The following is a 25966-nucleotide window of genomic DNA, read 5'->3' as shown; positions in this document are numbered from 1 at the left end:
ATTTTGTAACATTATAAACTGTCTTTACTGTCATTTTTGATTAATTTAATGCATCCTTGCTAAATAAAAGTATTAATTTCTTACAAGAGTGCTACTGAAAAACTGCTAACTTAATCACCTTGAACAAAAGTGAAACAATTTTTTTTGTCTCAATATATGCGATAATATCAGGTATTCTCATGAGTGTATATTTTTCTAAAATGTTGCAGAACTAAATGAGAGAAAAATACCTAAAAATCAATGTTTAGACATTGCACACAATGAACTTTACACAGTGCACAGTGAAACAAAGAAGTGTTTAGCAAAGTGATTTTGGAAGGGGGAAAAAATCGAAAGAGCTCTTTAGCACTGATGTCTGCATCCCATTCTAAATATTTAATAGGGCTTACATCTATGCTATACAAAGCTGAGCTAAAATGTCACTTGTCAGCTTCAGACAATGCACCTATCTGTGCATCTTGTAGACAAAAACCGCTTTATTTTTTATTTCTCATTTCAGCATGTTTCTTCAGTTTGACAGAACATGTTGGCTGTACAAAACGTCACATGAAAAAGAGCACACAATTGAATCAGATGGAAAGAAATGCTTTCTGTCTCTTTAAATACTGAATACAGTTTGACAAGATCACAATAACAACAGTAAAGAGTGAGAGAGTGGGCCCTTCTGAATATGTCCGAATGCTGACTCACACACTGTATTGCCACTCAAGACGCTAAAACCGTTCCTCATATCACATGAATAATTAATGTTGCTTTTAAATGCTACAAAAATAACATGAAATAGAATACAAAAAATCCATTTCCTTTTCGTCCATGACCGCAGTGCGTGCGTCGGTGAATTAAAAGTGGCTAGTCCCTTAAGAGGATAACGTCCCCTTTATTTCTGGGCTGAGTATGGTGTGAAGACGGTGTGGGGGGGGCATTATAGCTATCCAAATGAGTGTCAGAAATCTTTTGTAAACTGCAAAAGAAACGTGACTAAATGGCACATGAATACAAGCCTCGATTACATGACAGCATATATAAAAGGTCACATTCCACGACAGACTCCAGGTGTTCAGCTTTACAACAGCCGCTAAGCAGGGCGAACGTCTCTGTCCTCGCATCAGTGGCGAGGATCTCGTTCAGTAAAAAAGAAGATGCGTGAATCCGACTGCGTGTTAGCCTGTGAGCCGGGGGTCTGGATGAGAGGGCTTCCCTGAGGGAGTATGGATGGAGGGAGAACGGTAGGCAGTGGCGGAGCTTCTTAAATGCAGGCCAGCAGAAAGGCCAGTAGCAACAGCAGCACAGCTAGGCATGGGCCATCTGCCCTGCAGCGCTGGCTCTGATCAGTCAGGAATGGCTCTGGAGACTCATAGCCCGAACCATCTGAAACACACAAACACAGAGAGACAGCACACGGAGAGGAAGCGCTAGGAAATGCATACCTTTACTCAAAGCAGCAGAGGCCCACAGCACTGACCTAATTAGAGTTTAATTACTGAGGCGGAGGATCTGGTTCACATTTCACACACCGTTTTCATAGATTACACGGACCTGACGTATCTGTGCCAATGAATTTCAAATAAACACTAGATTTCCACTTGGAGGGTGAGCGCTGTTGTACTAAACAATTTGAAATGACAACGTGACAAGAATACTATTCAAAAGCTTGGGGTTGTTAAGATTTTTCCTTTTTTTTTTTTTTGAAAGAAGTCTCTCATGCTTACCAAGAATGCATTTATTTGATCAAACATATAGTGAAAACAGTAATATTGTGAAATATTACTACAAATTAAAATAACGGTTTATTTTAGAATGTAATTTATTCCTGTGATGCAAAGTTGCATTTTCAGCAGTCAGTACTCGAGTCTTCAGTGTCACATGATCCTTCAGAAATCATTCAATTCAACTGATTTTTTAAAACAATATAAAAGTCTTTACTGTCATTTTTGATCAATATAATGTGTCCTTGCCAAATAGATGTTTTTTTTTTTTATTTAAAAAACCTACTGACCCTAAACTTTTGAACAGTAGTGTATGATTTGTGAAGGTATGTGAATAAAGTAGCATTTTCATATTGTCTTCAAAAGAGATATATGGAGATATATATGTGGAGAAATTGGCATCATTTTCTTCTCTGAGTGAGTTATTCAGCCAATTATTCAGTCTTTTTGGTAACACTTTACAATAAGGTTCATTAGTTAACTACTTTAGTTAACATGAACAACACTTCTACAGTATTTATTAATCTTAGCTAATGTTAATTTCAACATTTACTAATGCATTATTAAAATCAAAAGTTGTGCTTGTTAACAATAGTTAATGCACTGTGAAGTAACATGAACAAACAATAAACGACTGTATTTTCATTAACTAACATTAACAAATATTAATAAATACTGTAATAAATCTATTGTTCATTGTTTGTTCATGTTAATTAATACATTAACTAACATTAACTAATGGAACTTTAATGGAACCCATCTTTTTCATTATACGAATTTAAGTAAAATGGTACTTTATTCACTTGTTTTCTTACAAGATAAAATATTTATCCACAATACAACTGTACTGTATACTGTAGTTGGGTAGAAATCCCTAATAGCATCCAACAATACTGCAACTGAGCACCAGCGATTACATCACTGGCAGAATGAATAACCCTGTGACAAGTAAAAATGTTGTCTGAGCTGTTATTTTTAAAATGCGGAAAACAAGAACAGTTGTAACTATGAATGTAACATTATCTGATGGCATTATCTGACACTTTTTTCAAATTTGACTTGCATTTACCAACAATTAAAGGGATAGTTCACCCAAAAATAAAAATGGCGTCATCATTTTCTCAGCCTTTTGTTGTTCCAACCCTGTATGACTTTGTGGAACACAAAAGAAGATATTTTGTCTGTTTTGGTGACCACTCACTTCCATCATATGGACATAAAATTTCATTTTTGGGTGAACTATCCCTTTAATATTAGGTTTCCAATGGTGAGTGATGAAGGTCAATTTAAATAGTTCCCATTAGTTTTGATGGCTGTAGACTGCATTTGAACACATTCTCACAGCTTGGAAATAAATATGACATCTCATTAACAAAATGTTCCTGGAAAATGTGTCAAACACTGCTTATTTGCATTCCTGTTATGTCTAACAGAAGGTTGGCATGTAGACATGAGGGGATATTATTTTCTACGCTGGCAGGGTGAAACAGTTAGAGCACGACTTACTTGTAGGCTTCACGTACACCTTCAACTGTAAACACGGCTTGCCAGCGTGGTTAGGATGAGGAGAGGCTGTTGAAAAGGAAGTTGAAGAGAAATAATGAGCTAAATGTGCTTGTGACAAACAGAATCATTCAACAAGCCAATGAATCTGATTAAGATCCTCTTGGTGACACTTGTGAACGTCTCTCGAGCCTCTGAGCGAGTTTGACCCCTTGACAACCAAATCAAGAACAAAGTCTGAGATTTTCTTCATTCAGACGAAATTGCTGTGACCTTCACCGGCTTGGTGTCGTTACAATGGTCTGCGACACACAATGTTCCCATAGCAAATTACCCCACATAGCACTCAGTGACCTGAGAGCAAAGAGTCACTATTGAGCCAGCCAGCAGTCAACCGACTGATCGGCTCCACCGGAACATCAGCAACACTGTTCATCTCTGCTCGATAGATTACTTCATTCATCTGTGTTCTACAGACACAACAAATCTACTGCTTATTTCCTTATAAGGGTCTGGAAAGAAAGAGGGGGTGAGTGAAATCATTTATTTGAACTTGGCCGCAGTCAAATGTCCACCAAGAAAACCCAGCAGCCTATTTTAATGTCCTTCTCAAGCTTTTGTAGCACGAGTCACAGTGGGATTGATCAAGAGCAAAGGGTTTCATTTTTTGATGGCAAGGACCAACAAATTAAATAATCAACCTTTTTCACTCCCATCCCTTCTGTCTCCCACTTCGCTTCCTTCACCATCTCCATATTATCTTGTCTGAATAAAGGCTAAAAAATGGCCAAAAGTTTTATATATAATACTTATCTAAGCATTATGTAAAGTGAAATATTATAAAATACTTTTGGAGTCAGTAAGACTTTTTTATTTAATAATTCTATTCAGCTAGGATGCATTAAATTAATAAAAGTGACAGTAAAGACACTTATAATAACTTTATATTCATCAAATAATCCTGACAAAAATGTATCAGTTTCAACAAAAATATTAAGCAGCACAACTGTTTTCAACATTGATAATAATAAGAAACATTTCTTGAGCACCAAATCAGCATATTAGAATGAAGGATTATGAAGACTTTTTTTCTATATTTTGATCAAAAAATTCACCCTTGGAGATAAACTTTATTAAAACATATTTATTAAACATTAAAAAATCTTACTGACCCCAAACTTTTGTTTATGTTTGTATATTTACCCTTTTTTTGTTGTTGTTTATGTATATAAAATAATTAAGTGTGATAAAGAGATTACATGGTGTTTCCAAAAATAAATTACTGGCTTTTATTTATATTTATATATATAGTTTTATCACTATTTTAAATCCAAAACTTAACTAAAGGTTATCAAATTATTCTTTTAAATTGAAATTATTGTTTACATACTTTTTACATATTAAGTAGACAATGCATCTGTTTTTTTAACCACTATTTGTGTAATGTTAGATGATTTTAGAATCTATACTCAAATTTTACATAGATCCCTGGGAAAAAAACATAAAAACATCCAACTCTTGTCTAGAGTTTGTCATCTTCCCTCCCCCAGTGCCCCCTCACCCATCCCAGGTCATTGTGTATTCTTGTGGCATGTTCACCACACCGGATCCTAGGTTCATTGGAGAGCACCCAACCTCAACCGCCGGCAGCTGTGTAGAAGATGCCTGTCAAAATGTCATCACGGCCGATCAATACGGGTGGAGAGATGGAAGTCCGGGGGTTAAGTCTGACCAGGTCTGATGGACGTGTTCTTTTACCGGCAGACAATCGAGATCAGCCCCCATTTCCCAGTGATAACCTCTCAGATCCATCTCTCATCGCTGACCCCACAACCCCGCCGCAAAGCATCAATCCCCTTAAGGAAAATGACGCCCATAGAGCTGCCGGTATCCAAACAATCCTCTCAGGGAGTGGCTCGGGTGCTGAATGGAGTTGCCTTGGTGGGGGAGCGGGGGTTTCCGAAGGCCTTTTCCAGCCCTGAAACAAAAGCCTTCACAATGCAAGGCCAGGCTGGAAGCTGCGAAGCAGACGCATTAAAAATCAGTTTGGGGGGACAGGGGCAGAAACACAGAGTTGAAGGGTACCTTTGAACTTTTTTGCCTGCTTTTTGTGGCATCTCTTCCCCTCTCTCTCTCTCTCTCTCATGTGCGGAGACAACACTGCAGCATGTATGATAAGCAGAGCTATGCCATGCTGATTTAGGGGGGTTTGGGTGGAGGGGATGTTGACTCAGAACGACGCCCCCTTCGCGCCTGCTTCACTCCCTTTCAGTCTGAGCTGTCAATCAGGGAATAATCAGCAGTCAAATGAAAAGCATGTAGGATCTGTGGCAATCTCCATGGGATAGAGGAAGAGGATGGCTGCTGATGGACAGTGCGGCTCTGCGACACAAAGCCGGCGAGAGCTCAAAGTCACCAGGCTCTCTGTACTGTACACAGGTGGCTCCCGGCCCAGCCACATCTGCCCACGCCACAGCCTCCCATGTCAGGAATTGTAATTACCATATAAATGATTGATTTGCTTGCCTCTCCCTGTTTTCTCCCGGCATCTTCCTGATACAAGTCTTTCATGTTATCTTATTAAAACAGCTAGGCGGTTGACATGAAACAAAGATGTTTTTTGTTTAATGTCTACTTTTAATTTGGTTTAGCCACACCAAATTGTCTTCACTGGAGGACAGTAAAAAACGCGTGAAGGACAAGTTTCCCATTTGAACCCACCAGTTTAAAGCTTTGTGAGGTTAATGGGAAAGAGCTGTTGGATGTTTCTCATTTAGGAAATGCTAGAGCTTTTCAGATTAAAGGATCTTTATTTCTTCATTTCTATTGCTTCGCATAAACTATTAACTTATCTTTCTAAATGTCCTGTAATTCTGAGGCGTTTTTTCTGAGGACGCAAGAAAAAAATTCAAATGACAGAACAGAAATAACAAAACAAATAGTATGAAATAGGAGCTCAAAGCACTCGTAAAGCACTCATTTTTCTAAAGTTCACCAGCGCATGAAGTTTCAGAGTGAGGCAGCGTCTCTTTTGCTTCCCTGGAGCTCACTGTGTTCTCAGAGATCATGAACGTGAAAGGAGTCTGAAAAGTCACAGAACGTCTCTGTGATTGGCTGATTGACCCTGTCAATGTGATAATGCCTGCCTGTCATGTTCACAGCCGGTCCACAAATCCACATGAATAGGAACATGAATTACAAACTAAACAACTCATATGCTAATCAAAATAAATTTGGAATTATGTAAAGTAATCACTCAGATTGATTTAATTAAAGATGTACCTTTTTGTCTTTGACTGTCATTAATCTTGTTTACCAAGCATTTGTTGACCAATTCCAAAACAGGTGACTATACTACACAAAATGTGCTTATGTTTTATTGCAGTAATTATTTTTTATTCATAAACTTCAATCAATATCAATTAAAAATTATATTAGCATTACATTAAATGTAAAATGATGTTCCATATGCCTTTAACCTCAAAATTGTGCAAACATCAAATGGAAATGGAGCTTGAATTTATTTTGGACTTAAAAAAACAACAACCCACAGAGTTCTCAATCAGGGGTCCGGGGGACATTAAGGGGCCCCAGCAAACCTCCAAGGGGGCCAAAAGATGACTAAATTATTTACAAAAAGAAAGAACAAGCACTAAAATAAGCTAAGACAACTGAAGATATTTCTTATTTTCATTCATGCTTATTTTCATTCATTCTTATGTTCAACCTGGAAATATGTGGCAGTGTTATTATCTAAAACAAAGATGATTAAAAACAGTTTTATTAATGGAAATATTTAATTATGAATGGAAAACCTCATTGTTTCAAAAAACAAAACTAGAAATTGCATCAACTAACTGAAATACGTCTAAGTACTAAAATTACTAACGGAAATAAAACTAAAGCTGAAATAAAATAAAAACTATTTTTAAAAATGAAATAAAAATAATAGAAATGACAAATGTAATTATTAAGTTAATTGAAAGTGAAAACTGAAAATATGTTAAAAATAAAAATGAAAAAACATTGGAAAAAACTGAAATAATAATGAAAACTATGACAGCATATAATACTATAAATAATATAAATAATACTAAAATAACACTGATTTGAGGTAGCCTTATTTTAAAAGTATGATTTCTAGAAAATCCTGGAAAGTAAATTAAAATAAAATCTTGAAACTCCATTGGCATTTTCTTAATGAATATACATTATTATATTTATGCCAAGCTCTAAAATATGTTAACGGGTAGAAATTGTGCAAAAAAATTATTACAATTCCTTATGTTTAGTCCTTGTCTAATAAATCATGAATGACTGAAAAAGTCATGTAAATTCATTGGTTTAAAAGAGTGGAGTCCCTGAAGAACATTCAGTTCTTAAAAATTCTACAATACTAAAATTAAATTTACAGAAATGAGAAATGTCGGATTGTACACAGTTGTGGACCACGGGGACTCAAAAAAGTTGGGAACGACTGCGACAATAGACTTTGACTTCTCATTTCAGAAATCCACCTCATGTCACTGTTGAAACAGCACTGAAAATACACACTTACATATATAATAGTACTCGTGTCCAGGTCGGAACTCAAAACCAAGTGAGAAGGGGGTGAAGAGCTGAAACTTCTCAGAGAAGCGCAGGGGTCCGTCAGGACTTTGGGGCCGGTTACACTCCCACCGCTTGAAGCCTCTCATGCGGTGCTCACAGGAGAGGTAACCATCATGGTTCACCATGAAAAGGATGTAGCGCTCCATGCGACTGTGAGGCTGGGGGCTCTCGTAGTACGGACAGTACACGTCCAGATAGTCGTTGATGCTCACGGCCACCGTATACTCGCCCTGCCAGAACCTGCAACAGAGATTCAGAGCATTAGACTGCTGAAGCCAAACATTAGGATGACTGACATAACAACTCCTGTACACTGGCAATTATAATTGAAATATTCTGTAGTTCAACTTTTTATTTGGCCTCCATTCAAACCGAACAGCAGCAAAGGAGCAATGTTTAACACACAAAGGCTAAATCTGTTGGGCAGAAAATCACAGGGAACACAACAGCATAAGCTGGAATGAATAACCTCAATGCATATTTTCTTATCTAGGTCACCATTATGCAGAGAGAGAATGGCAAACCAGAACACACGGAAAACCAAACTCTCACTGTAATACTGTAATGAGAAGGGGAATGATTGAAAAATATCTTTGACTAGGACTTAAAATAGACCTCTTCGAAAACAACTTAGTTTGCATTTGTTCATTTCTCTGGGTTAGTACAGTAGCAACAGTTATCAATGAAAAAGTTGATCATGCTCACAAAAACCGCAAATCTAGTCAGTGAGTTGATTCCATATAAATCATAAACTTCATATAAAATTGCACCCTTAATCCAAGCTTTGAACACAGTGGCACCATAAAAGAATTTTTCAAGCTTCACATTAGATTTTCTCTCTACATAGTATGCGTTTCATGAGAATGCAGCTTTCAGAGCATAAGAAAAAGAAAGGGAGAGAGAAAGAGAGAGAGAACGGGAGGAGAGGCAAAAGATAGCATGAGCGAATCAGTTTGAAAGTCAGTGTGACCTACAGAGGCTGCGAATGCGTGAATGTGTGAGTCCTGTGAGTATATGCCTTTGACTGCAAAATAAATGGTGGTTGAAAAAAAAAAAAAAAACATGCATCAAGGTTTTTACGCTTATAACAAGTAATAAATATGCCAATGAAATAAGATGACACTTTTAAAGATATATTTTCTGAAAACAAGTTTTACTGCCTTACAGCAATTTATGGGTGAATCTCAGAAAGCCTGTCAATGATATGTCAAGGACATCTTTCATCGACAAAAATGAAAGAAACATGTTAGTATTTTCTGTACCGCTTTTAATGAATACAAATAAAATATACTCATAAAATACTCATAAAACTCATAAAATAAAGTCATTATGAGTTTTCATGCCTGTATTAATGTGAATCTAAAGAGAACAAAAATAAATTGCAAACTAAATCAAATGTAAAACATCAAGACATATTACAGTAAATAAATGCCATCATAATTGCACAAAAAGACTTAATTTCCTCTATTCAATATATTTAGATTACCACTCAAATATTTTGAGTCAGTAAGACATGTTTTTTTTTTTGGGTGGAAGAAATAATATGCATTAACTGATCAAAAGTGATTGCCATCAAAGGAATAAATTATATATATATATATACACTGAACAAAATTATAAACGCAACACTTTTGTTTTTGCCCCCATTTTTCATGAGCTGAACTCAAAGATCTAAGACTTTTTATATATATATATATATATATACATACACATACACATACACACACACTAAAGGTTTTGATGAAATATGATGAAAACATGCTTTTGTGAGGTGCATCCATCCATCCAATAACCCATATTTAACCAAGAGCTCAATATTTTCTAAAATATTTAAAATATATTATTTTAAAATATTTTTTTATAAAGCAACATGTATCTAAGTGAAAACAGGAGAAAGCACTCACACCTCTGTAAGCGAGGAAGCACCTGCAGGCACTGGTACATTTGCCTTCATTGTTCAGTATAAGGTCCTGTCCTCTCATCTAGACAAGCTGCCCTCTCCAGCACCTGCCTGTCTGTCCTTTAACTAGACAAACTATTGGCACGGTGATTTCCTCACAGTGCAACCCACATCAAGTGCTTTCTTAAAGGCTGCTTGTTTTGCCCTCAGTTAATGGCTCTTTCAGATGTTTGCACTCTCATTCACACACACACAAACACTCACGTACCATAAAACGTGCCGTAAATGACTTCCATGCGGCGGAACATCTCTGGATATTAGGGCTGGACGATATGGCCAAAATTGATATCACGATTTCTGAAGACAGTCGGTTCCCTTCACAGATACATTTATATAAAACACCCGCGACATTTTTTGATTTTGAAACGTGCAGTGCTCATGTTTATTCAACGAAGTCAAACGGCACAAATAAATCAATGTATGGGAAACACTGGTAATGTATATCGAAATATCGGAAATGTGTTTAAAAATCATATCACCGTTATTGAAAAAAATTATATCGCGATACATATTGATATTGAATTATTGTCCAGCCCTACTGGATATGTTACTGTAGTTCAGCTCTCACAGTCTAAATCAGGTCCACCTGTTATAGATTAGCCACACTCCCAAACTGTTACCTCAATTCCATCTCTCCACAGCCACGTTTACATTAAGCGGACAAATGTATTTTAGGTCCTTTCAAACAAGTCCAAGAGACTTGTTTGTCTAATCACTTGTTTATACTATCAAAAGGAATAAATCTCCTGAAAGTTTGGAGCTCCTGACCTTCAACGTAAACTCTGCGGAGATATTTCTTTCTAATCAAGCATGAACAGATTACAGAGGGGACATATATCAGTTTGAGCAGAACATCCCAGCATATGTTGAGGGATCACAACTGTGTGTGTGCGTGCGTGAAACCCATCCTTCACTGTCTTTCCAGGAACACATTTCTCCTGTTGCTTCTGACCTTCTCAAACTCTCCCGAAGCACATCAGGAACTTGTTTATGGTTCATGGTGAAATATCGAGCTGTGAATTTACAGTGGCTTCCATAACCTCATTAAAAATAACCACTGATTGGTTCCATCGCCAAACACACGATTGCACAATAAATTGATTTTTTGCGCCGCTGGTTCGGGCGGGTGGCGGTGCGAGTGTTAACAGACATGATGAGGAGACAGCTGAATCATAAACAGACTGACGCTCGTGCTGAGAAATATCAAAAAGATCTCTCTCTCATGTACATACACACACACACACACACACACCTTCCTGCTTTCCCAAATAGGCGGAGCATCATGGAGAATTCTAAACAAACACACTTCAGTTCCTCACAGCACGCCGCTCCTCATTCACCTGCTGTCGTCTTCCCTTTGTCACTTAAAACTTTGATATTCAGAAGATCTTCACATTCAACTATCTGAAGCTGCTTTTAGGCAGAGACCTTGACAGATCTAAACTGGAGAAAATATGCAACAATACTGGAGATGAACAGTGATATTCTGGTAAACATAATTTGAGAAAATTTGAAACGTTGCTCACACACTAAAGCTTTGTGCAAGGACATAAATGCACTGGTAGAAAAACGTCTAATGTTTTCATTTTTAACCCTCTGATGCATGAATAATTCAATCCCAAAGGAGAAAACATCTTCATGTTTATTTTTTTCCCCCAAAACAAGAAAATAATTATTCTTACTTTTATCATAGTAATGTGTTTTGAGAGAGTTCACTGCAGTAGAAGATTTCAGAAAATATTAAAGAGGTAATTCACCCCTTTCAACAATCATGTTGAATTTGTTGTTAAAAATAAAAAACACTATGACAATAAAGAAGAGACATATAGGCCTGGTTTCACAGACAGGGCTTAGACTAAACCAGGATTAGGCCATAGTTCAGTTAGGACATTTAAGTAATTTTTATAAACATGCCTTAGAAAAAACATTACTGGTGTGCATCTTGAGACAAAACAAAGGCACTGATATATTTTAAGATCAGTCAGTGCAAGTTTCTTTCAGTTGAAACAGCTCAGAATTACATTTTAGTCCGGGACTAGGCTTAAGCCTTGTCTGTGAAACCGGGGGATAAAGTTATAGGTAAGGTTTAAAGGTCATCATCAATGGTGGTCTGCATGTTACTTCAGAACCTCAATGGTAAAAAAATAGACACCATGCATCAGCGGGTTAATCTAATATAGTTTAGTTTTGTAAACCACTTTTGACAATTCAAAATGACTTTGTTTGGAAAAAACAAAACAAACAAAAAAAACAGAAAGAACGAATTTCTATAAACATTTCATACTTGCATATACACACACACACACACACACACACACACACACACACAAAAGCAAGTACATTTTTCCTGTGGCAGAGTTCAGTAAATTTGCAGATTTTGCTATTAATAGTCGAGACGGCAGCATGTGAGCATTTCTTTAAGCCTCACAGGAAATCTTGCATACTTTTTTCCCCGAGTCTTTGTACCAAAGGATCACTTGAGGCACATGCACACACACACTGCCATAAATCCAAAGGTGGTGGATCCGAATATCTGGCATTGCACACACTTGCGTTACACATTATGGTGAGGCATTGCCACAGCTCGGTACGATGTGATTCTGGAGGCTTTCCAGTCCCACTTATTGTGTTCTTGCCACTAGTAGGCCTTTTGCCATCATGCCAGCCCTGCTAGACACTGGGGGCTTTTAATGATATGGAAAAGCAAGGGGCTGCCACAATGTTGTGAATGCAAAGCTCCAAGGCAAAGCTCTTCCATGCGAGATAAAAGAGAGGAGAAAAGCCACTTATCGCTGGGGCTATCTGCTGCCCGCATCTGATGCGGGGGCTTGGGAACCAGACCTTGTTATGTCAAGAGGAGCGAGCATGTACTGACGCTGCCAAAAGAGAAAGAGAAAGGGACAGCGAGAGAGAGAGTGCTGCCATTCTAAACAAGTTTCCCCAAATGACAGCCATGCTGGATAAGAGAGCCAAATCTAGCCTTCATGATGTCACCGCTGCTGCTGTTTCAAGGGCACTTCATAAGGATGAGACATCATTTTAAACACATCTGATATGATAAGCGATAAAATTCATTTCGATTTTTACATTTTTGTTCATATTGAAGAAAAAGGCTCATTAAAAGAATGAAGTGGTTGCCATATTTTATTATTTCTTTTAAAAAAATGAAAAGGAAGTTTTAAAACTGAAAATCATGTGATGCAATCAGCACAGAGAAACATTCTTAAAAAAGAAAGAAAGAAAAAGGAAATGATATCATAGAGAGGACCACTGCAGACCCTCATGACTGTGTGTCAAGGTCAATAAGTGTCTTAAAATATCAAATAATTTGACCTTTTTGAAAAGGCAAGGCTAATTTAAGTTCAGGTAAAAATGTCATGTGGTGTGACTTCCCATATTTATGAATAAATAATAAATTGTTAAATAAAAAAAAACAATAAAATAAATAAATAAATAAAAACCTTTTATCATATACATTTTATTTTTAGATATTTAAAAAAAGATATATTTTTGAATATTAATTTTTATCAATATTTTCTAAAATATTTTTTTAAACATGCACACTCGCATGTATTCAAGGTGTAAGAAAAATATTAAAAATATTTTTTACTTGATCTCACCACATGACTTTTAATTCATTAAACTGAAACGTTTCTTGAAAATTTTTTAAAAGCATATGAAATCAACATAAATACAAAGAGTCAGTTTCTAAGAACTTGGCAGGGGTGTATAAAGATTTTTAATTTAATTTATCATGGACACTCTTAATATATATCATTGACCTAATTACAGACATCTTCTAGCAGGATTCTCAATGAGTTTGCATCACACATCACAGCGAGTGACTGAATTCAGACACGATGCAATCTAATCTATTATGTGGCATTGATGGAGGGTGTAAAAAAAATAAAGCCCTAATATCCAGACTCAATCAGTCCTCCTATAGCAATGCTCAGCTGAGGTGATTAATCAGGGTCATTGACTGCTTTAGCAGGCTGCTGTATGATAGATGGCGTCTGGATCGTAACTCTGCCTCTGGTCACAATGGCAGCGATCTGCAGCCAGGCTCCTGGGCTCTGGAGGGAGCGACCCATCCTGATGATGAAGGCCGTCCACAGCCTCCTCGCAGCATACAGCCGGCCTCATTATTCCCCTCCGCTCAGACAGAAACACAGCAGGGATACTGCAGCATCTCCACGGGAAGAAATAATACTTTCGGATACAATTACCGTATCGGGAGTGTGGCATCTTACCACAGGCAGCGTCGGTCCTAATATCTGACTCATTGTTAGGCAGCTCAGTTTGCACGGCTGGCTACGGCACCGAATAGGGAGCGACATGCCTGCGGGGAGTCTGTGCAGCCCCGCAGGGGCCGTAATCATTTTAAACGTGAAATTATGAGCTTTCACGTACGGAAGTCACAACGAGGAGATTTGTCCGCTCTTTTGCATGATACTGGAGGCAGGACCCGAAGCTTTGGCTCCTGTGTGACTTATTACAGAGGGCAGGAGATGAAAAATGCATCACTTTTCTCATGGAATGAATCTTAGAGTGTCAAGTCAAACAGAAGCAGTCCAAGAGTGTCTTATTAATAGACTACAATATGGATTATGACATGAAGGGTGACAATTATAGTACTTTTTGTCTGTAAATTGTCAAGAGCCATGTAGGTTGCTGATAAAGAGGGAACAGTAATAATGGATAAGAAAATCCATCAACGGAAAAAAGAACAAAGCAAATGACTGCTTTAGTAAAAACCTAAAGCTATGTCTATGTTACGTACACTACTGTTCAAACGTTTGGGGTCAGAATTGTTTTTTTTTAAAGAAATTAATACTTTTTTCAGCAAGGACAGTAAAGACATTTATAATGTTACAAAAGATTTCTATTTCAAATAAATGCTGTTCTTTTGGAACTTTCTATTCATCACAGAATCCTGAAAAAAAAAAACACATCACGGTTTCCATAAAAATATGAAGCAGCACAACTCTTTTCTACATTGATAAAAAATAAGAAATGTTTTTTTGAGCACCAAATCAGCACACAAGAATTATTTCTGAAGGATCAGAAATCTGAAAACTGAAACGGGAAAATGACACTAAAAACTGGAATAGTGACTGCTAAATTGCAGCTTTGCCAACACAAGAATAAATGACGTTTTATAATATATACAAATAGAAATTAATATTTTAAACTGTAATTTTATTTCACAATATTACTTTTTATATTAAATTTTTTTTTACTGTATTTTTGATCAAATAAATGCATCCTTGGTGGACTTATTTCAAAAAACATTTTTTTTTTTTAAATCTTTTTTTATCGATCGCAAACTTTTGAACAGTAGTGTACTGTACTATATAGTAATCACCCCAAATTAAGGAAGTAATGGTGAAAACATCAAAAGAAAAATTAAGTCTCTTTGTTCAGATAGGCAGCAATACATTTATTATTCTTAATTGTATTATTACTAATAAAGTAATTTAGATTTTTGTAGTCTAGTGAAAAAAAAAAACATGAATTGTTTTTACAATACCAATTCTAAATCAATGTTTACAAACCTGATCCAATATTTGTTTTTTTGTTTTTTTATCTAATTCCAAATATCTCAGTCCTAACAGTCATATCAAGTGTCAGGTAGTTTTTTTTCATATTCGATACATGACATACATGTAACAAAATACAAAGTACACACTACTGGAGCTTGAATACACTCCTTTTTGCTCACTATTTCATCATGCATCGACTGTGTGACATTCATTATGCAGTGAGTAGTGAATGAGCAAGAGAGTCAGCAGTTTGGGCCACACTATATCCATAAAACACTTCCATTGCTTATGTTGTCTGATGTGCCTTGTGAGTTCAGCTCTGCGTTCAGCTCTCCATGAGCAGAGGTATAATTTCCAGTTTTATGTCCTCTCCTTTCACACTGACAGTTACCCCCAGTTGTTTAAATGCAAGTCTCTTAGATTTGTGCTTACGCGTACATACTGTAGCAACAGATACAGATACAGTGGATACTGACTACATGGTCTGAACAAACGGATCAGATTTTATCACATGCGCAACGACGGTGCGGACAGATCAGACCGGATTTGAAAACCAAATCGGATGTGCATGCAGTGTGAACAAAGGCTTTCTGCTGAAGGGAACTGAGAGGTTTTGAGTCTCGTCTCACTTCACCTGCAGAGGTGAGACACAGTGGGCACGTGTCACCCTGATGGAGGAAACCTAATGATGCTGGACAGCTGTCCACAGAGGAGACACTCAGCCTCTGCGTGAGAGTCCTACAGATGAAGCCACCTAAGAAGCAAGGCTCAGAGCTGTCGTGGAGTGGATTTTACACTCATGTCTGGAACTAGACAAGACTCTTGAATTCCCACAGTGGATGAAAACTGAGTGAATGGGCCTCTTCTCTCTACTGACAGGACTCCAATGAGGCCGTGCCCCCACACACAGCTCACCCGACAGCCATCATCACCCACTTTACAACACATGATTGTAACTTGTAGCAGAAGGAGAGAGAATGACTACCTTGATTGCCTCTACACTCAGAGGACTAGCACGGTGAAGGTGACTGCTGAGTAGTCTGCACAGGTCCACACAGATGAGCTGAAGCCCGAACATGGCCTATAAACGAGACACTGTGACTCGACCCAACCGCTGCTGTCAAATTTTAAGATTGAATCTGAAATTGCTACATTTCTAAAGATAAACCTGGATGCAGAGATGCAGGGATAGAAATTGTGAAGGAATATAAGGTAACACTTCAATTCTCACTATTAACTAGTTGCTTATTAGCATATATATTACTAGCTTATTGGCGGTTTATAAAGCACATATTAATGCCTTATACTGCATGACCATATGTGACCCTGGACCACAAAACCAGTCTTAAGTCGCTGGGGTATATTTGTAGCAATAGCCAAAAATACATTGTATGTGTCAAAATTATTGATTTTTCTTTTATGCCAAAAATCATTAGGATATTAAGTAAAGATCATTGTGTCAATCCCAATTTCGAAAAATTGACCCTTATGACTGGTTTTGTGGTTCAGGATCACATATTTTAGATCCCTTAATACCTACCCCATACCTAAACTTAACAACTATCTTACTAACTATTAATAAGCAACAGATTAGGAGTTTAATGAAGCAAAAGTCATAGTTAATAGTGAGAGTTGGTGCCCAAACTAAAGTGTGACCAAATATAATGATTCTTTACTATTCTCATTTCAGTTTTTAGTGTTTGCAAAACAATTAATAAAATTATGAAATAATCTCAGATTTCAACAGTATATAATAAATCTGAAATAAACTCTATATGATTTCAAATATACTGTATCTAGCATTTTTTCTATTTTTTTTTTCTGGGAAATGAAACAGAAGGGGAAAAAATAAATAAATAAAACATTCTCGATTTCTAACCCTGCTTACAGAAGTCTCACATTCTCATTTTCCCTTTAGTTTAGCTTGTGTAGAGCTGTGACTGTAATACTTATGAGTTCTAACATCTCACCGTCCTTCCACCGACTGAAGAAATATGTCAAATCTCTGGAGTGACTCCTGTCAACGTAGAACTGTGACCAATGTTGATCTAGAGTGATGTAAAAGTCACACAAATTCTGATATGTTCTGGATCCAATTCTGGTCGCATTGCAAAATATCTGACCTGGATCTGATTTAATACCACATATGGAAGTGGCCTAAATTAGAGTTGAAAAGATACGATTCTATGTGGTTTGTGCTGTTCTGATGTTCACACTTGTGTCTCATAAACATAGCTGAAAAATCGGTTTCAGACCAGAGCTCATGGGAGATCCATCTCTTGCGAGGCAAGTGACCCGGCCAGCCCCCCTTTTGCTGCAAATGAGTGTGCCGAACACGGGCCGGCTGCACACATAAAAAGAGCGACCATACGGCACGGTCCGAACAGCCTCAGAAAATTCCAGATGAATGTGTGTACGCTCTAAACAGTACTTTGCTCTGCTTTCACCCTCCATCGACTCTCCTTTGACTGGCTCTAATCAGGAGGGCTCCCGTGGAAAGCTGTCCTCACTACTGAAATGCATGACTGGTCTGAGACAGAACAGTCAATTTAACACAGAGGCACAAGGCTACAAACTTCAGAGGTGGTATAGAAAGTGATCGGAATACTGAGTGCTTTAAGGACCTAAACAGCTAAATTAAATCTATAGAGTCCTTCAATAGCTTCAATAGCTGTAGCAACAATAGAAACAAACATCACCCTTGACAAATATAACAAGCCTGTAAATATAATATAATATAATATAATATAATATACATTCTAGATTAATGCTTATAGTTAAATTTTTAAAAATGTTTTAATAAATCTTTTATACATATGGTGTTTTTATATTAATATTCAATCACCATTTCGCTTAAATAGTCCTGTGAAGTAACAAATAAACTCTATGGTGTAAATAAATACTGCACGCATTGTCTCAATTATGAGGCCACAAACCAGCATATCTGTGGGAGGAAAAAATATTGTTTAAAATTGTTTCAGATGAAGTATAGCATGCCAAACTGTAGGAATCTGCTGCAACGTGTCATGTCAACCGCCCTATTAAAGTGTGAATAATTTTGCTAGTTATCTCTGGTTATTGTAGATGGGGACTCTGTCTCTGGAGCTATAACTACAGCAGTTTGTGGGAGGTTTGGCTAATCTCTAAATTGCAAGTACAGGGCTCTAAAGTGACAGTTGCTCTTTTTTAAACGAGGACGCTATTTTTCTCCTCCACTGACCAAACCTTGACCCTCGTAGAGCTCTTGAAATAGGTACATACTCCAGGGAAAAATGGCTCCTGCAACAGCCTAATTTTAAAGCAAATGAATAAATCGCTGCCTTGAGACTACAGATGGTATTTTTTTCTTTTGTACTCCTTATACAAGCAGAATACAAAAACTACATTACTGAAAATATCAGCATAGCATAAGGTAAAAAAAACATAACACAACATAACACCATTTTCCGAGCTGTTTCTGAGTTGAAGTACTGAATTTAGGGTTACTATGTTTCAAAACACAACATAACAAACCATAAAATAAAATTGATCTACATATTAGATGATTTAAGTTGAAAGGTGCTTCCGAGCTGAATTACTGAAGTAAGGGTTATATTATGTTATTATGTTACGCTACATATAACACAACATTTCTCTACATATAATATAATCTAAGCATAAATTTGCTGAAGTACTAAATTTAGGGTTGTTATGTTATGTTATTAATTATGTAACATTACAACATCACTTATCTACATAAAATAATCTAACTGGAAAGGTGCTGAAGTATTGAATTTAGAGATTTGCTATGTTGTTATGTTACATAATATAACAAAACATAAGATCTTATATGTTGATAAATAATTTGGTGATGAATATTCAGTTGCCCTAATCTTCTCTCCATTTCATACATTTTGACTTTCCTCAACAAAATAATTTCAGTCATTCACATCTTAGTTTCATTTAATAACTTCACCACAGTCACCTTAACAGTGGCTCTACTAGCTTCCTCTTGACTTACATTGAAGGGTCAATGCTTTGTTTCCTTTTGTTTGAATGAGAGGACTGCTTACTGAAATCCAGAAGTACAGAATGAAGGGCTATGTCTTGGGGCATCAGCTCAAAATAAAAGAGTCCTTTTACAAACATCAATTTTTGATGTTTCCCACGCAAGCGCAGGGGAATAGCTGTCAAAGAGGTGACTCAACAACAAAAGAACCCGCTGACTTTTATATCTAGTTCTATCAAGGTCAACGGAAGACAGTCATTCAAATAAAACCTTGACAAACATAATTTCATATTAGTTCGCACACAGTAGGTGACTTTCGAGCATTAGCTGGTGTGAATTTAAATTTCTCTCCCAACAGTTTAGCCATCGGTCAGGTGTTGCGTGATGCTAGGCTAACTGTTGAATAGCAAGTGAGCCCCTTAGGCTAAAACTGATGCTAACAACAATGCAGACACAAAGCCTAGTGTGTATTGTTTCCCAAAATAAAAATGTGGGCACCAGAGTAAGCACTTCTGCTAAATTATTCACTTAAACTGTTGCTCCTGGTCTAACTAGTTCTATCAAGGTCAACGGAAGACAGTCATTCAAATAAAACCTTGACAAACATAATTTCATATTAGTTCGCACACAGTAGGTGACTTTCGAGCATTAGCTGGTGTGAATTTAAATTTCTCTCCCAACAGTTTAGCCATCGGTCAGGTGTTGCGTGATGCTAGGCTAACTGTTGAATAGCAAGTGAGCCCCTTAGGCTAAAACTGATGCTAACAACAATGCAGACACAAAGCCTAGTGTGTATTGTTTCCCAAAATAAAAATGTGGGCACCAGAGTAAGCACTTCTGCTAAATTATTCACTTAATCAAACTGTTGCTCCTGGTCTAACTAACTTTTTAATATTTTCTTTTGAAGTTCATTAATTAGCTCTGCTGTTTTCCTCATCCTATTTTCCTTCCTTTAGCCCCTCGCTCCCTTGTTCTATGCCATAGCTAATTAGCCTCAAAAAGGGCAGATCCTTCTCCTCTCGTTTAACAGCCTGTAAAGAGAAGCGTAAAAAGACTGGATGTTTGGCATGCAGTGACAGTACCGTCACAACCGATTTGTGATATCCACATATCTGTGGGAGTAGCTCTGTTAGCCACTGCAGTGCACAGTGTGGATTAGCCGTAGCAAACATATGTAATATTTGGCACTTTACGTGCAACTCTAAATGTAAACTGTCAGAGTCTTTGTTGTTTTTTAATTAACTGGTTGACTTGGTTTGTGAATGCGCTGTTGTTTCTAAAACTGCATGTGTAATGGGCCCTCAGTAAACAAAGCAGGAATTATTTTCAAGCAACAAACATTTGACTCTGTAGGGATGTGCCGTGAGGGTGACATGTCAGGAATTATCTTCTTCAATGAAGCATTCAATCAGTTCGCAGCAATTCATGCCTGACTAACACACTGCAGTATGAACTGAGTCCTTCCAGATCCTTTTCAGGATCACAGCGAGGACAGTCAGGTGACTGACAGGCTTGCAAAGACACAGACACGGTTTTTCACTTACCATGAGACTAGATTGTAGGTGTGAAAGCTCTTTTATTGGCCCTTAATGAGTTTGCGGTGTCAGGGGACGGGATGGACCACCAGGGCCTGGCCTATAAATACCCCCCGATAAAAGCAGCATTGTCATGTTGCATTGATCACAGCAAGATAACTGTGAGGGGAAACATCTGAATTAAGTGGCGTCCTGCTATCTCCTAACTCGCACCTGTGAGGAAGAAGTGCTAGTGTGTGCTACTTGAAAACAGGACAGTGACAGGTTAATACTGTATCACTGATATATGCTTGGGTCTTCTCTGAGGCCTCTGAAGGATAACTGAATAGCATTAAATGACGCTGATTTAATTACGACACACTCTGTTAATGCCCGCTGAGCTTGTTTCCTTTTCCTTCACTCTTCATTTCTTCTGTCACTCAATGGATAGATGACTGAGAGACACACTGTGGCTTTGGTTTGAAACAAACACACACACACTGGTAAAATGCCTAAAAAATGTATAATACGTATGGTGCATGTTCAAAATACCATGGTACCACACTTACAGAAAAGTAACTAAAAAGACTAGGCTATGTTTTTGGATAAAGCTAATTCTTGTCATAGTCCAAAAATAATGTTAATGATCTCTCGCCCAAGTCTCTGAGATCAATGCCCCTCGGCAGGTGGTTTCATAGGAGGAAGACTCTCCTAAACAGATGGCAAGCAGTTTGTCACATCGATTGATTTTCCGTGTCCCTGGCGCTGTGCTGTGTCTGAGGTTTGGTCTGTGTCCAGCAAATGATCGAGGTCTGGGATAAGTATTGCACTTTGAGCCACTTATTTTCATCCCACTACGGTACTTTCCAGAAACACTCTCCTCACTCCAGGATTTCTCTTCGTTTTATGTGATTCAGAAGACAACGAGAATCAAACCTATTTACAGATAAACCACAGGACATAGCCTAAATCAGAGCTGATATGTAATTTATGTATTAAAAACATGTGTACGGCTGCACGCGGTTTATTATTTTTTCCCTAAAAATCTCTAAATATTTATTCAACTAAGACTATTTAGAAATAGCACTTCTGGTTGCAAATAGCCTCCATTCAATAATTTCCTCAAGGTTTTCATAAAAAATGTATGATAGAATTTCTACATCCATTAATACAGCCAGCAACTACCGTATTAAAAAATATAACAAAATATTACTGCTGAAAACCAGTATATATTGTGTTTTGGACACTGTTCTCCAGCATGGGATGCTGGTTTATCCAACAGGACCTATAATACCAAGAGAAAGCTATCTGTTAGCACTTTTGTTAATATTTTGAATTCAAAATGTATTATTATATTTCACTCGAGGTTCAGTTACAGTTTTAGTATTTTGTTTTTTTTGTTAGTATTTTTTGTGTGTGTTTTGTCATATTTATTTTCATTTAAATATGTCTATAGTTTCAGTTTTTTAGTACCACTAAGAGTTCTCCTAAATAGCAGTAAAAGTTTTTATCTAAGAGTTTTCTCTTAAAACCTATTCATAAATGTTCTCCTCGCTGATGGAGTCAGTTTAATGGCAGTATTTCAGCTGGTATCAAGCCTTCCTGGAAACGTGATTTAAAATGAGTCATTTTTGATTCAGGACCATAAAAAAACTACCATAATGTAAAATATTCATAATTTAAACATTGCTTGCAAATAAAATGGAAAAAAAAAAAAGTATTATATAATCTGACTTTTGAAAGGCCTTCAAGAGAGAATGAAGTAAAACAGTGCACTGGCAAAAAAACACTCCAACGTGAAATATTAACAATTTAAATGTTGCTTGAAATCAAATCAAATTAAAATAATAATAATAAATTTAAATAATATAAAATAAAATAGTGCACTACCAACATTTTATTTTAAGCAGATGGTGTAGTTCCATGATTCAATTATGCTATGCTAAACAAACAAACCCTGATTAACCACAAATCGTCACTGGCTTAGCTAGCAAGGCTATTTTTGTCAACCACCAACGTCCAACACCAAACCAGTACAAACCAACTTGTACCCATGTGTAAATGAACGCTGCTCAGCGCTGCTCTTCCCAGTAGGGTAATCAATAAAGCAGAGGCTGATTACGCAAGTTTCCGCCTGCACCAGTAATCAGACTATGTGTATGAAATATTTAAATCAAATTAATTAGATGCGGTGCTAAACTTCAATCAGCTGTGCAAGATGAGATTCCTCTCTAACTTTCCAAATCAGCATGCACAACTTGGTGCGCGCTTTAGTATTCGAGTCAGGCAAGAGAAACAAAGAGAATATTTACTGGGGTTACGTAATGCAGATGGAGGTACTTCAGTGAGTTTGACCTTGAGCGGATAGAAGCTGCTGTTAAGGTAAATAAATAAAGCAAAAGCAAATGGCGGAATGAGGACAAAAGTACAGTACATTAGTGAGCACTTGGATGGAGCAATTCATACAGTGAGGAAGTGAAAAGCAAAGAGAGAAAGAGGGAGCAAGGGGGTTGGGGTGGGTGAATCCGGCCAAATGGTCTGTGGGAATCTTCCCTCTTCCTTCCCATCCCAACAGCCCCCGTCCCCCCATTTATCTTTCGTTCTCTTCCATCCTCCACATTCTCCCCCTCTTTAAAATTCCCTGAGTGGATAATGTATTCCCGGGTTCTCCCACCGCCTCTCAGTGCCCATGGCTAAGCGGAGATCAGACACTGAGATCTATCGGTCCTCTCTTGGCAGCACTGACACGCTGCCTCTCATTGGCTCCCAGTGCTCTGCGTTATGTAAACATACTCTGCGATGGGGAAGGAGGGGGGAAAAAAAAGAACAACCTCCACTCATTTCCACATCAAAGCAGCCAGAGATTCTAGTCATCATAAGGAAAGTGGCATGTTAATTGTTACGTAGGTTAAACTTGCTGATAAAAGATAGAAGGGTTAGTCTCCTCAAAATGAGATGCCTGACTGCTCTGCGCTTTTTAAAGAATGTTAGGCTAACTGAAGCTGATGTTGAACCGAGCTTTGATTTTATTCCCTTGCGAGGCTTGTCAGATGATCTTAGCCAACCTTCAGGAAGTTCCTCCAGCTTGACAATATTGCTCATTTCCTCCTCCTCTCACAGCTTTAAACAACTTTACACTCCACCTCTGGCACATAAATGATCTTAAAAAAAAGAAGAAAAAAAGGCAAATTGATTTTGCTGACTATCTCCCCAAAATCGATGCTCAAGCGAGAAGCTCATTTTCTTCTTCTGTTAAAGCTTGTTTCACACCAACACATAAGCAGCCGGTATGCATTTCAGCACCTATATTGACAGAATCAGAATCTGAACTTAACAGGTTGCAGTCTTTACACTGTTCACGTAAGCAGCATGACTAAAAAGCCTGGAGAAAACACACTGGAAATGCACTAATTATGAACACATAAATAACACAAAATTATTTATGAACACAACCTTTTGCAATATTTTTATGACATGACACAAAATACCACAAACTACTCATTGTTTGGGTAAGCAGTAAATTAAAGTGAATTAAATTAATTTAAATTCCACAACATTATAATGTATACTAAGTACATATATAATCCACAAAAGTTTGGGGTCTGTAAGACTTTTTCGATGTTTTTGAATAAAGTCTCTCATGCTCACCAAGGCTGCATTTGTTTGACCTAAACCTCATTAAAAAAGTAATAAAAATGGTTTTTATTGTAATATTTATGTAATTGTAAAATGTAATTTATTTCTGTGATAGCGAGGCTGAATTTTCAGCAGCCAGTCTTCAGTGTCATGTGATCATAAAAGAAGATATTTTGAAGAATGTGGGTTACCTAACAGTTGCTGGTCCCCATTGACTTCAATAGGGACCAGAACTGTTTAGTTACCCCCATTATTCAAAATATTTTCTTTTCTTTTTTTTGATCAGCAGAAGAAAGAAATTCATACAGGTTTGGAACAACTTGAGGGTAAGCAAATAATGACGATTTTAATTTTTGGGTGAACTAACCCTTAAAACAATAAATATTTTTGAATATTAACTTTAAGTGAGTGATATCGACAATTAACCAGAATGGTTCCATCATTTATGTACCATGTATCCTTACATTTCATAATTTATGCCTGTTATTTAATGAATCTCTTTTCAGAAATCATTTTCTTTTCTGTATACAGCCGCAGCTCTATCATAATGCAGAGATGTTTTTAGTCAGGCTGCAGCTTTGCTTATGCGCTTTTTATGTATGCAGAGCGAAACAGGCCTCATTTGTGACAGCACACGCTATTCATAACTCATACTCATCCCATCAAGTGGCATCATGATGAACTATGGCCAGTGACAGTGATATCTCAAGCTAATCAGCAGAGCAAACAACACTGGCAGTAAAACTACTCCACCTACGATCCACCTCACAGCCATCATAATCACATCACACACACACAGTCATTAACAAGCACTTGGGATATGAGTGAATCTGTAATCATGATCGATCCTCCCCTCTCAATCTCACTGATCAGTGCACAACTCTTCCATAGGGCCCTCTACAGCTCCCACGCTTCTCTACCGCTGACACAACTATTCACCAGGGGCCAATTAGAGTTACCCAGGGTGTCTGCACTGTCCCTCAAGAGTTCCCACTCTCCCACACCTGACCAGCCTGTCAACAACACAGAGGAGCACAACACAACCACAGCATTTTTCTACCCAAAATTCACCCTGCTGCCGCTCAGAAGAAACTTAACTCAGTGGTTACTGAGGCAGCGGAGAAAGGATTCATCTCAGATTGCCTGTGGCTGAGTGAGTGAAGTCAGTTTGTGTTGAGGAAATATTGGTTAAATAAATTTGAAATATAAATGCCTGTCAGCCTTCCGCCGTTTCCAGATGCTTTTTCTCTTCCATTGTTTGGAGAAAACAAAAGCTTGTTCTTGTGTTAAGGGAGAATGAATGGATTCATTGTAGTAATTAGCCCATGGGGTAGCGGCGCATCAAAAGGTGCTTGAAAATGAATGAATTCATATAAAATCAATATGCATCATGAACTTCACTGAATGAACTCAAATTAAAAAGCGAAGGCACATTTTCTATTTGACACATACAGTATATATCCAATAGACGTGCATGTCTAATCTCAGAGTCAATTTTACCG

The 25966-nt window shown here is 37.4% G+C and overlaps 1 protein-coding gene across 1 annotated transcript in view; it reads right to left on the bottom strand.

The window, feature by feature from the left end:
- Positions 1-878: 878 nt before the first annotated feature.
- The window catches only part of LOC107732508 (ephrin-A2-like), a 51438-nt gene continuing 26350 nt past the window's right edge, over positions 879-25966 (bottom strand). The window contains exons 2-4 of the mRNA XM_016543863.1: positions 7768-8060; positions 3213-3278; positions 879-1365 (exon numbers count right to left, since the gene is read on the bottom strand). Coding sequence (XP_016399349.1) covers positions 1247-1365; positions 3213-3278; positions 7768-8060 — 478 coding nt within the window. The 3' untranslated portion in view covers positions 879-1246. The remainder of the gene's footprint in view (positions 1366-3212; positions 3279-7767; positions 8061-25966) is intronic.

This window comes from Sinocyclocheilus rhinocerous, unplaced genomic scaffold, assembly GCF_001515625.1.
Source record: "Sinocyclocheilus rhinocerous isolate Xijiao unplaced genomic scaffold, SAMN03320098_v1.1 scaffold2053, whole genome shotgun sequence".
Classification (NCBI taxonomy): domain Eukaryota; kingdom Metazoa; phylum Chordata; class Actinopteri; order Cypriniformes; family Cyprinidae; genus Sinocyclocheilus; species Sinocyclocheilus rhinocerous.
This window is presented reverse-complemented; position numbering and strand designations above follow the sequence as displayed.